Source organism: Varroa destructor, unplaced genomic scaffold, assembly GCF_002443255.2.
Source record: "Varroa destructor unplaced genomic scaffold, Vdes_3.0 BEIS01000007.1, whole genome shotgun sequence".
Classification (NCBI taxonomy): domain Eukaryota; kingdom Metazoa; phylum Arthropoda; class Arachnida; order Mesostigmata; family Varroidae; genus Varroa; species Varroa destructor.
In genome coordinates this window covers 34,953,341-34,966,066 of record NW_019211460.1, presented here as the reverse complement: position 1 = coordinate 34,966,066, position 12,726 = coordinate 34,953,341, and the positions used below count along the sequence as shown (strand labels likewise).

At 42.0% G+C, this 12,726-nt stretch overlaps 1 protein-coding gene across 2 annotated transcripts in view; it reads left to right on the top strand.

Moving 5' to 3' along the window:
* Positions 1–12,726, top strand: part of LOC111254976 (ras-specific guanine nucleotide-releasing factor 2-like) — a 181,156-nt gene that overhangs the window by 89,061 nt on the left and 79,369 nt on the right. For both annotated transcript variants that reach the window (XM_022816496.2, XM_086976020.1), the window contains exons 4-5: positions 1,686–1,925; positions 12,543–12,676. In XM_022816496.2, the coding sequence (XP_022672231.1) occupies positions 1,686–1,925; positions 12,543–12,676 (374 nt within the window). The remainder of the gene's footprint in view (positions 1–1,685; positions 1,926–12,542; positions 12,677–12,726) is intronic.

The window sequence follows — 12,726 nt, the reverse complement described above, 5'->3', positions numbered from 1 at the left end:
AAGTCAAGTGGGGTCCGTTCGTTAACCCCTAGGTATAATTTTTCGAATTTGGTTAGCCGCTTTCAAATAATACTGTTAGCTATAGACTCCTTATCGTGCGCGTTTCACTTATTCCGGATTTTCCTATAATTTCTGACTTCGGCTAAGGATGGATAATTTTTGTCAGACATTCAAGGAGAAACCTAATACGTATTAACCACCTCGTTGACACATGCCCATATGTCCAAACTTTAGGTAAGGCTTTGTAACCCCAGAAAAACGTTGACAACAGAGGATGAGTTTTTCAATGGTAGCAAATAGGAAAAAAAAAACAATAGACAAGAGCCGCTGTATAATTCGTGCCAGTTACGATGCATATGATTGTATTTCAGGAACTGTAAATTGCAAAAATCAGGAGAGAATTTCCTGGACCAACATGTTTTGGCAGGAGCTGAGTGTGTACTTAATTAAGTAGTGTGTTCAAAGGCTCATGTTAAATGTTTGTTGCAGTGTTTATAGGTTTCAAGCATGGAGGCTTTATATTATTTACAGTTTCGGATTTGATACATATTCAAACAGAGGTAGCCCCCTTCCTCATCCATATCTATAAACCACAAGGGGACTAGCGCTATGAGTACAAGCTCGCCGTCTCCTTAATTATACTTTTCTAAAATCGGCAAAGCTAGTTAAGTAGCACTCAGTATCGTCTCCTTCTTCCTTTCAGCCAAAGTTAGGCTTAGGTAGTCTAACGTATATTCGACTAAAAAGAATGTCCTCCAGACAACGATTGCTGACCTGGGAAGGCTGAGTTTGCTGTGAATTTTTCCCTCACGGTCGTCCATTTCTGACACGGGCATATTTATCACTAACAGAACAAGGCTTGTTTTTAGGATCAGTTCAATAGACAAAGTTTTACATTCAGAACATCACGCTATCACGTGTGGGATATCGGCGATAAAACTAACCGAGTGTTCTAGCTGCTGATGTTTGACATGATTCTTGATCCTGTTGTCTATCAAACAATTAGATCGTACTTGTTTACTTACCCACATTCGACTAATCCAACTGATGATAAAGTGATTTCTGCCTTTTGCTCGACTTGAATTTTTGAAGATCTTGCTCGCTTGTAATTTTCACATTTTTTATATTTATTTTTTCCAGACACATATATATATATATATATATGGAACATGTTACTTTGCAATATATATATATATATATGCAACAATGTTACTTATTTAATTTCGTATCATAATTCAGCCATTCTGTATTTTTGTGCTATCATAGGTGCTAGCTACATGGATATTCTATGTGGCGAACGCTTCCATATAGTTGAATATCTACCCAAGCGATAATCTAAACGGGTCAAGCACGGTACAAGGTTGACAGTTGAGTAGTGTTCGAGCTCATCTACGTGTATCTATTCATCTTCGAACTTTGTACGGGAAAATCTAATAAAGATCAATGGGCCTAAGATGGCTTTAATCTTCTCCGACGGGATACTTCTAGTCCGTTGCTTTATCAATCTGACTTTATTTGAAAGAAAACAAATCAGTAAATACTGATATGCATTTCTCATAATTCAGATACATTAACACGTGAATTATTTGTACACATACATACCTTCAGCATGCACATGTATGTACATGTTTCATCGATTAGAAAAATGCGTTTTATATCGTGTTTTGCTTCGGTTTTTGTTTCAGTTGTGCACGTTAAAGAAGGAATGGCGTCTGACTCCGTCGCGGCCCATGCTTCTAGCCAGCGATGGAACGTCCACACTGCCTACGAGCGAGGAAAGTGAAGAAATTAAGAAGATTAAAAAAGTACAGAGTTTTTTCCGGGGATGGCTATGTCGGCGACGTTGGAAACAGATTGTTGCTGAATACATCAGCTCGCCGCACGCCGAAAATATGCGCAAACGAAACTCACTTGTCTTCAGAATGGTCTGTGTACCACTTCTACTTTAGCCTTCCGTTATCCCCCCAGTTCACGTACTGACCCCCCCCCCCCCCGCCTCCTTTTCGTTCTCATTGATTTTTACTTTTTTCTACTGTCTATAAGGTGAAGCTTTTTTATTCAGCTCGTGCTTCCCTACTTCCATCGCTTCCTCATCTCGTTCGTACTTCGCCTACTACATATCATAGCTTGTTAGAAATAGATAGCATCACTCATTTATTTGCCTAATTGCGACTATGGAGAACTGAGGTAGGGGGCGACCATTTATATTGACTATAATCCACGCTGGGGGGAAATAGCTATAGGCTTGATATTCTGATTGGAACTGCTTGTTTGTATGAAGGTTCTGTATAGTAGAGAATCATAAACTCGAGTATGTATCATTGCTATATATACTATTGGAAAAAGGTTTCATTTAAATCTATAATGAGGAAAAAAATCACAATTAAAAAAAATAATTTTGTACTTTAGACAGCTACGGTCTCAATTGTGCATCATCTTCTCAGACTAGAGGTCCTTTATTCGTAGCTAGGAGCTGATACCTTATCGTGTTGTCAGTCGATACTTAGACTGCATGTATTTATACTAATCAGAACGTTTCACCTGCGGAAATCAAAATCTAATGAAATACGGCCCACTCATGCTTGTTGCTCCCCTGTTGACTTCACGGTCTGTGAGGAAACCAGTTCGTACGTCAAATACCAGTCAAATACGAGTGTATGTGAACGTATGCTTCGCATCTGTTATACGTCAATCTATTCTTCGTAATATCTTTTATCTATAAGCGCATGGAAACTTCCGGTTCAGCTATAATAGTAAAACTTATCTTTTGGCACTAATGGTATAAGCCCTTTCGTCCTCCCGAGCTTACTTCTCTCTCTTTCTAGCCTATCTATAACAAGCAACGAAAAATTCGTCAACTCATAGTAATCGATACCGCCATAAAATAAGCAGACTTTTAGGCTCTTTACCAGGTTTTAGATAAATTATCCATCAGGAATGGATCGGAAGTGCTAAAAATGACCTATCTAAACTTAGGAAGGCCTTCGCAATGATGCGGATCGAGCTGTTGCGATATTATCCAGGGTACAGGTAACTGAAAGACAAAAAAATTAACCTTTCGAAGGGATAAAGACGTGAACATTTACATACAATTTAGAACAATATTGCCTATTATCGTTGTGGTCGAAAAGGTACATAAAGAAGCAGTGTTTCACAGGCCTTCCGGGCAACAAAAGCGATGAATACAGAGCACACGATATTAGCCATTGAAACATTAGAGAACGAAGCGGTCCCTAATCAAAAATTGACTGGGCCGCAACTCGATATCGAATTGTTTGAGGAGTATAGACCGTTTCCCAAGAGATCCAGAAATCAGGTGAAGCGACACCCAGGAATTACGCACATTTGGCAGAGGAAAAAGTTTCCTTAGAGGTCAAAGGGGCTGATAGATGTAGGTTAGCGGAAGTCCTCCAGATACCGAAAATGTAGCGAACTTTAATGAACTTAGCAAGGGCAAGTTGCTAAAGCTGAAAAATAAAAGCTACCGATAAAAGCAAACCCGTGACAAGGAACGACAGCAGGAGGATCATGATAGATCGCATAGGAAATTTGTACGTACCTTCGAGCTTACGAAGTAGTGACGGGTATACGAAGCTAGACAATACATAAATAGGTACCCTTGTCTCATTCACACATCCATCAATAAAAAAACAGCATAGGAATTAATGGCTCCTAATACGATTGAACTTGAAACACACTGAATTACGCACCGATCTTGTCTATAAAGAACTCGAAAAAACAAGCTGGGACGCATGTTGACAGATTAGTGTACAACTACAATTTGGACGAAGCCAAAGCTCATATGCGTAAATGGTGCGTATTCAAGATTTAGGGAAGTATATTTTCTAAAAGTGGAAGACGGTCCAGTATATAGAAGATTATCTAATATGGTTCAAGACTTTTTCACTCCAACGTTTGTCTAAGACTTAGACAAATGTTGAAGTAATGAGTACGAGAATTGATGAGGAGCTTCAACTCGTACCGTACTTGGAGAAATCGGTCCCCCGTGGTCTCTTAGTATAGAACTGCTAAAATGTGTCGTTTATTCTGAATACGATCACACACAAGAAGGTAACCAATAAGATGCCCTATAATGTGATACAATCACAGAAAGCACATTTAGCAAAGTATACGAGTTGGGTACCTGTTGGTTTATACTCGATATAAATCCTAAACGTAGAAAGCTCGGCCTAAGATGATAAATGGATTATTTAAGTGGCTACGGAAAAAGTCAAATAACCACCGTATCCGACAGTCGCAGCATGATATAGACAAATCCAGTGATGTCGCGTTCTTGAAGAAACCACCCATTGGAAAGAAGATATCAAAGAACAAACAAGCAATTAAAGACTGCCACCAAGAGCTGGAGAGACTACTCGAGCACATAGGTCCAAAAAAATAAGGGGGATCGTGCTGAACCGAGAAGACTTTTCTTCCACAAGACAAACTTCGACCAGAGTAGAAACGCACCAAACGCTTCTCCAGATCCAGAAGGCGCACACGAAAAATAGAAAAGTCCTAATCATCAACACGGAGACAGCTCGGTACATATAAGACAGGCAAAATAAGCGAAAGAAGATTTCAACGCGATCTAACTAAGATTAGAAAGCCATACCATTTATGAAACGCGCTTTATTAGTGAACCAAACTCAGTAAAAGGAAGTTTTCTCTTCATGCAAATCTAGCAAATAGGAAAACATAATGGGAACATGAACAGGGTCATTCGAACATTAAAGTGTGTGGCCACTAACTGAAAAACCAAAGTATTATAAGGCAGTAGATTCAAAACAACCATTCAAAAGAAACTATCTCCGATTGAACGTCTAAAGAAATATAAAGAGTGACTGGTAACGCGCGGACTTGCTCAAACACCAAATCAAGATTTGTCATCGCATAACTTCGAAACGATTAGGTTAACGTTGAGCTTCTGGAAACGACAAAGGTCTACGTGAGATCTGCCTACTTGCGCAGTACGATTGGAGAACCAGTACTCGTCGTTCAACTTAACGGTTACCACGGAAACCGAGGTAGAATGCTCCCACAGAGACTTTACACCTAGACGCGGCATTTTTTGCTGATAAACTAAATAAAATTTGAAAATAAAAAATTTAATACATTTTAAAGAATAGATAGAATAGATAAGAAGCAAGTACTTATTCTACTAACGAAGAGACCGCATAGCGATACTGTGCAGACGACAGACGGGAAAAGCGTTAACCAGATCTTAAAAAGCCTGAAAAGTTATTTTGAATTGATCAATAAGAAGAAGACGATCATTTTATATATCAGAACTAAATGAAGCAAGATCATTCAATACAAACATCTCAAAGAAAGTATGCGTCCGAGATATTGAAACGTTTCGGCCTGAACAATAGATACACAAAAACTACATCAGCAACTAACAAGCAATGACACTTAATCTGCAGTTTATTATCTTTATTGTGTATGGCTAGCCGACAGGCCTTCAACTTTATCATAGGCCTCGCTTTATCATAGCTCGATAACTTACTTGGTCGAGTACCACTGGATCAACGAGGTGCGAATACTTCACTCTATTAATGACGCCAGAAATTACAGATTTATCAGATTTAGGGGCCCTAAATAGCCACAGAGAACACTGGCAGCGTACGGATACAGCGACGCAGATTATGGTACGAATTTAGCAAATAGAACAGGCGTTGGTTAACAAATATCTACAGCAGAAACCTGGTCCTGTAGGGCCCAATGCTCCAAAAATGGAATTTAATGCTCTGTCTACAGCCGAAAGTTGGCTTTAAGCAATTTCGAAGCACGTACAAGGCCTCAGTTGGTTACAACTGAAAATATCCAGCCAAACCTATCATCTATATAGAAAAGTAATCAACTTTATAACTGATACAAAATACATATTTACATGGGCGTACGAAATACATTGATATGCTTTCATCTTCAGGAGAAAATAGGATTAATGAATAGTATCATGATCAAATACAGGCCCAGTGAAACCCAGCTAGCAGGTACAATAACTAAAGCCCTCAGCAACCAACATCATTGCAACTAAGAAACAACATCGGTGTAAAAGAAGAAGGAGCGATGCGTAAGAGTCACTACAACATTATTATCGTATCATAAAAGACTGCATAATATTTTATAGATGCCATAATCAGCCAGCAAAAGTCGATCTAAGCCAACTCACTTGCCCCTAGAAATAGCCAAAAGGAAACAAAGTTCTCTGTTATCAAGCTAACCTCTCATTCATTTGAGAAACTGCGCTCGAAGAAAGGAACAAACGCATGTCTACGCCAAAAATTGTGTGCTTTATTTTTGATATACTGTCAAAAGACGGGGAAGTTATTTTAGATCATTGTAAGCATCACTACGACCCAGACCCAGATGTTCGCCTTTATGTATATACATCGCGTATGTCGGCAACAACCGTAACGGCGATTTCTATAGCAATTATCATTATGTATAAAACTGCTGTTATCTATTACCTAATACACACAACACGTTCTACCGATTCAAAAATACCGAGCAGCGACCCGGATTGTTCACACCTGAAGGGCGTACACGAGGCTGGTCACGAAGCAAGAGAGTGTAAAAAACAGCCCAACCTATCCATACCATTATATATTTTGCCAGAGAGTGACGGCAGTGACGTAGTACGAGGAATCGAACGCGGGAGCTAACTACCTGACTGGCCAGAATTCTCCTGATTAGCTCGAGGGTACTGTCAGGTGGCTACCTTGCAACCGTACACGGTCCGTCGCCTGCACTTTGAGTAGCTTCGCCTGCATCTTGGTGGCAGGAAACGAGAGAGTCGGCCCTGCAGCTTTTTAATGATTTTCCACTCGAAAAAGAAGCCAAACAGCCACGAAAGCGGTAGAAAACAGCGAACAGTCGCGGCAGCACAACCCCGAATCAACGAACGAAAAACGACACAAGCGGCAACGAGGTAGGGACACGGGGGTAGCCGGCAGCTACAGCATGCCTGCGCCTTTCGCCTTTTAGTTGTTATTCTTGCCGATCTGCCTGCCAGCGGCTGCTTCCCGTTCCTGGTTGTGTCGGCAGCCGATTGGTAGTAGTCGTGCGCTTGCCCAAACTGACCTGTAATGCCCCAAGAGTTGCAAACGTTTTTGTTAATATTTTACCAGAATAAGGTTTGCGATAGAGAACGGATAAGAAAAGAAAGGAAAGATTCGTGCCGGTAATTCCATACGTTTAGAGACGAGCAACAGCCCTGCTGAATCGGACAGCAAACGTCGACGTCGACTTTTCCACATGGCCTCTGCCAGACAAAAAGTAATATCCTTTTCTTTGTGACTCCGATCCCTCGAATGCTACCCTTTTTCTGTTTCAGCCTCACTGGAGGTGTTCTGCTCAACGTTTAGCTGAACATGCACAGACTAAACAACAATATTTCGACACCCGTGGCATCGCCCAGGCGCCTCGTTCTTCCGCTTTTGTGATCTTCGTTTCTAACCTAAAAAAGTATTCCCACTAATTGATAGGTGCATGAAGGTGGCAAACATTAAATACATAGATGTTGTTTATGATTTCATGCTTTCATGCTACAGGCTATTCAGGTTCGCGTGACGGAAAATTGGCGCTTTTTACCTACGAATAAGGTATTACCGAAATGATTCGGAGCTTCAAATTTAGTTAATCGATACGTTACTACTACACTATACCAGGAAAAGTTCAATATTTTGTGATATGTTTTAGCTAGGCACTTCGCTCAAATTTCGGAATTATGCCAGCAGCGTAGCAATGCACGAGCGAATAGGTTCGTCAGTAAAATCATGTATTTACCACGGTATTTCATCTGAAAGCGGTGCGTATCGATATTCTTTTCTCGTGCCGCTGCTACGGTGAAGTATTTGCGGGACCTGGTTGCTTGAACTGTTCGTTCCATCAATTTGTACATGACCTGCACAAAGGAAATTCCCGTTCCTTTGTATATGTCGGCTTCCTACAACTTTGTCATACTTAGCTATAGGTGATCCTTAGTTCGTTAAGCAAGTGCTCTATGGATTAGTGCAGTCCTCTACCTCCGCACACTTACCCAGGTAAGTACTATTGTGAATCAAACATGGGCACTAGCTATTGTCCTGGGTTGGCGGGGATGTGGTCGGAAGGACGGAAGCCAGATTGGCCGGGTGCTGCAGGCGTCCTATATGAATGACGAGAACCGCGAAAGCTATCGCAGAAAAGCGATGACCTGGATCGCCATTGGCTTGACAATTGGCGGTCCACAGTTCGTCCGCATTGAGCCACCAGAAACAGGAGGACGCAGAATTTCAAGGCCGTATAGCGCTACCAAATGCAAAGGAACGAGCGGAACCGCTGAGTGGTGGCATTCTTTATCCATTGTGAATGTATAGCACCTCGTTAACTTTCCGGATGCGGTCCATAGGTGCGCCTTCCGCGAGATGGACAATGTCCACCAAGTCGCTTTTTATCTCGCCCCGCATCGCCTTATTTTGTTGGACAGTGTAGCCATACGCATGCTGGGGCATTGGCTGACACATGGGCAAAAGAATTCGTCGGCCAGAGGTAGACAACGTCGCTCTCGGCTTCTACATTGTTGTAACACACGTATTGTTAACGCCTTGGCGGGTAGTGTGCAATACATTCTTATTACGTTTCGAATCTACATATCTATAGGTTTGCATATATATATACACACTTAGATATGCTTGTAAAATTGCCTGAAAACAAGATGAAAAAGAAAGCGCACAAAGGACAGAAGAGTCAAAAGGAGTTAATTGATAAATTTATGTTGCCGCGTGCATCGCTCACCATATTGCTTCGCTTCGTACCCAACTATCGCTACTAGTTGCGTGTTTGCACGCATTCGCTCTGATACGGTACCTCATTGCTCTGTACGTGCATGCCTGCGTAAGTGACTTCGTGAAGGCAGAGCTTGCCGTCGCCGTATTATCGTGGAAGAGTTAATGGTCTACTCGTGCTATCCTTGTCAAGCTGCAGAGTGATAGTTCAAGAAAAGGAGACGAATTTGAGAAAAAAAATCGGCCATAGCATAGACGTTTTTCCATCGCTGTTGATCGGTCGCGGTCTGGTTTTCTCCCTCATATTCTCGCTGCCGGGAAGAGCCACTCACCGCAGCTAGACCAGACAGGCGCCCGAACAAGCGGTCGGCTGTCTCTTCTTCCCGCCCTTTCTGTTGGCTATCTTCGTGTGTGTGCGTGCCGGTATGCTAAGGGCAATGCAGGAAATGCGTTGGATGTAACAGCGCCTTGTGGAGTCGGACAGCGATGTCACGATAGCCGCAGCTGCTGGCGCACATCCCATAGGGTGATGCTGCCTGTCGCTCGTGATGAATATTTCATATGATTATTGTTAAGTGACGCTCTCATACTAAGTCAGTGCTACTGTTACCACCAGCGGCGCAATGGCAACCGTCGTTGCCACCGTCTATATCGCAAGCGTACATGTATATGTGCATCCAGTAGAGGCTTTATCTCTGACTAGTCGTTCCCGCTGTTCATTTGCGACGCCGCTCTACTAGACTTTCCCACACAGGGCATAGCGCATAGTGGAATAATTGATAGTCGTGGGGGCAGTAATAACAGCACAAGGGCAAGGCACATAAAGACACACCCATGTACATATGTAACGTGGGCTCCGTTGAGCCCTGAGTAGGTCTCAGCTGTTGCAAAGGAAACAACAACGGACAGCAGTTTGCTTGCTGCTTAGTTAGATGGTCGGTCTGTTAGTGGCTACAAATAATAGCAATGGGCAGCAGTCAGAAGCGACAGTGATGGTTTCCGACAGTCAGCGACAACGAGTTGGCGCCTGAAGAAGTTGAGGCGTGCGATAGAAGCGGGAAACCTAGTCACGTTGCTGCTGGCTATCAAACAGCTAATGTGGGTCTTGTCTTTGCTACTATAGATAGTTGGCTGACCGGCCATCCGAAGTTGGATTATCGCTTGCTTGAGTGCGTACTTAGTGTGAAAGGAAAGTAGACAGAAATGCACGACCTCTTCAGACATACATATTGGAAGAGAGACGCGGCTTCAAAGAGGAAACAGTGCGCATATGCAGAGGAAAACTGGGATCAAATCGTAGAATTATAGTGAAGTAACTGGGTGCTTCTATGTAGAACGACTCGGACACTCGAACGGGGTTCATGTCTGAGTTGTAAGTAGGAGAAGTCCCTGTTTGGGCCGCTTGCTGCGCGCCAACGTTATCACTGCTCCTTTACCTGTGTCAGCTTATTTCCGAATGCTCTCTTCCCTTCTGGTTTTTGTTCTAGCTTTGTGGCAAAGAAGATTCATGCACCTACACTTGTTCTATTCCTCTCAATTCCCGCCTGCTCTTGCACTCTGTAGAGTGTACATTGGTAATGAAATGCGGGGCGTGGCTTGATCAAGAATCTACTGCTGGTGAGGTTGACACCTTTACTCGAAAGTAGTTAACCCAAACCACAAAATCCGTTTCAACGGTATCACATAGCCACAGTGCCTTTTTTGTCCATTCTTGGCCGTTTTCGTACATGGCTAATCTTAACTACCTGTGTTGTGATTTGGTGCATACGTTTGGCAGGCCGCAAGCTGTACAGTTGCTAAGTGAAGCTCCATAGGAATACGCGCTTGTAGGAAGAAGGATACATGGAAAAAGAGAAAGAAAAACAGGATTTTGTAAATCCGAATAGTAGCGACCAGTCCAATCGACGGCCAATAGTCGGACAGTTGGGTCCTTGTCCTGTTCACGGGAAACTGCGGGAAGTTGCCGGCTGGCGATCAGAGGGGACCGTTTCCTCTTTTCAAGATTTACTAGGCTAGCGTCTAGGACGGCCAGCACCTTTTTTATTTAAATGAAAAATAGAAAATCACGTGTCGCTAGGTTTAGTTATAGCTTGTTAAATGTAACAGGATTTGGAGAATCTAAAGTTTTCGTATTTGTATTTGGCCCTTCAAACCGATGAATGCTCGAATAATTTCTACGTCTCTATCGATGGTTTTCAAATTTTACATCGATGTTTTTATACTCACGTCTAGTTTACGTTCTCGATCTAAAATATATGAATGTAATGACTTATAGCATTTGTAAAAGCATATATAGGTAACAACTTTTACAGTAGAGGTAACTTGTTAAATCTCCTAGAAGTGAAACTCATCCGTGAGCTTTAGTTGCAGCTGACCTATCGAAATCGCTCGTTGAGTGGTTTCTACATGGTAATGCGTAACTCCCCAGCGCTACTCTTTGAAATCCTACGAGGACCTTTCTTTATTTAGTTCTGTGTTCGTCCTAAATTCAACGCTGTCTACCAGCTGGCGGCGGTCTGTGCAAAAAGGAAGCCATTAACTCTGAAGGTTTTGATCAACTTCTAACCGCTCATCTTACTGTAGTTACCCCCCAAAATATAATCGTTTAAATTCAACAACCCTGAAGATATTTACCGTGGGCGAATTTTCATTTTGTAGAAGTAGTATTATTACGCATAGATAGAAATACTACATGTTCTACTGTTAACTTGGGAACTTTTTTGTTTACTTCTTCAGAAGTTCACATGACGTTTTGCCCTAAATAGATGCAAGTCGAACTAAATAAATCTGTCATCTTGCTATGCGCCTTTGTGCTTTAACTTTTTGAACTTCCTTAAATATGAGGACTAGACGGGTGAGGTACATTAGTACAATTCATTTTCTTAAATTTCACTACAGCTCATTTATGATAGCAGTCAATGGAATTGAGTAGTTTTTCTACTTCTAACGACAACGTTAATTAAGTTTTTGTGTTAGTTAATTGAGAAAGGTACTCTGAAGAAAGCAGGAAGAATACACCCTACGCCGATTGGTCAATTAGTGGCCATGTTTCCAGTGTAAAATAAGGGCTAAATGTTCAAACTAGAAAACAGCTGTATCTTGTAAAGCCTCCACTCCCACACTTCGCCTAACTAACACAATCCTGTGTTCCTTTAACCTAAAAGTGACCTACAGCAAATATATTTCAGATTCACGGATCGGTTGGCCTAGCAGGCCTTTTGAGAGGGCCACAGAAAACTATTAGTTAAAGAAGCTTTGTAGAGGTAAACACAGTATGAACTGGTACCATGTAATTGTTGAGTTTTTAAGTCCCTCTCTATTTCCGCCTTTGTGCCCTTGTTCGATACGATCGATAAGACGGGGAAACGTTTTCAATTTTTGTTTCTCTGTAATATTGTCCAAGGTCACCGGTTCAGTGATCTGGCACTAGTATACTTTGTTGATGCAAAAAAAACGGACAGATTTACTTCCAAAGATAGATTATCGTTTTAATATTTTCTGCCTGACAGTTACCTAGCAGAACTTAAGTGAACAGAACGGTGAATCACATAAACGCCTTGCTTTATCCAAGCTTATTGCTGTTGCCGTTATTGAAAGCAAACACTGCAGAATCTTGACAACTTCATTGAAACTGGGTTTGATGCCTCATATCTGTTTTGGTGCGTACCCTTCCGTAATAGCATGCGGCTCGTTACACTGCGGCTACGACAATGCCACGATGACATTTTAATGGCATTTCATTGTTGTGGTTGACTGTTTTCTGCTTCACAGGTGGAATCGGAAGAGGATTACGTTGAACGACTGCAGCTACTCGTATCCTGCTTTCTAAGACCGTTCAAGATGGCGGCCAGTTCCCAAAAGCCTCCCTGTACTCACGACGAGGTCAGCTCGATCTTCCTCAACAGGTGGGTAGTATTCTTTCTCCATCATCTTCTTGAATTAGTTTGTCGCACTG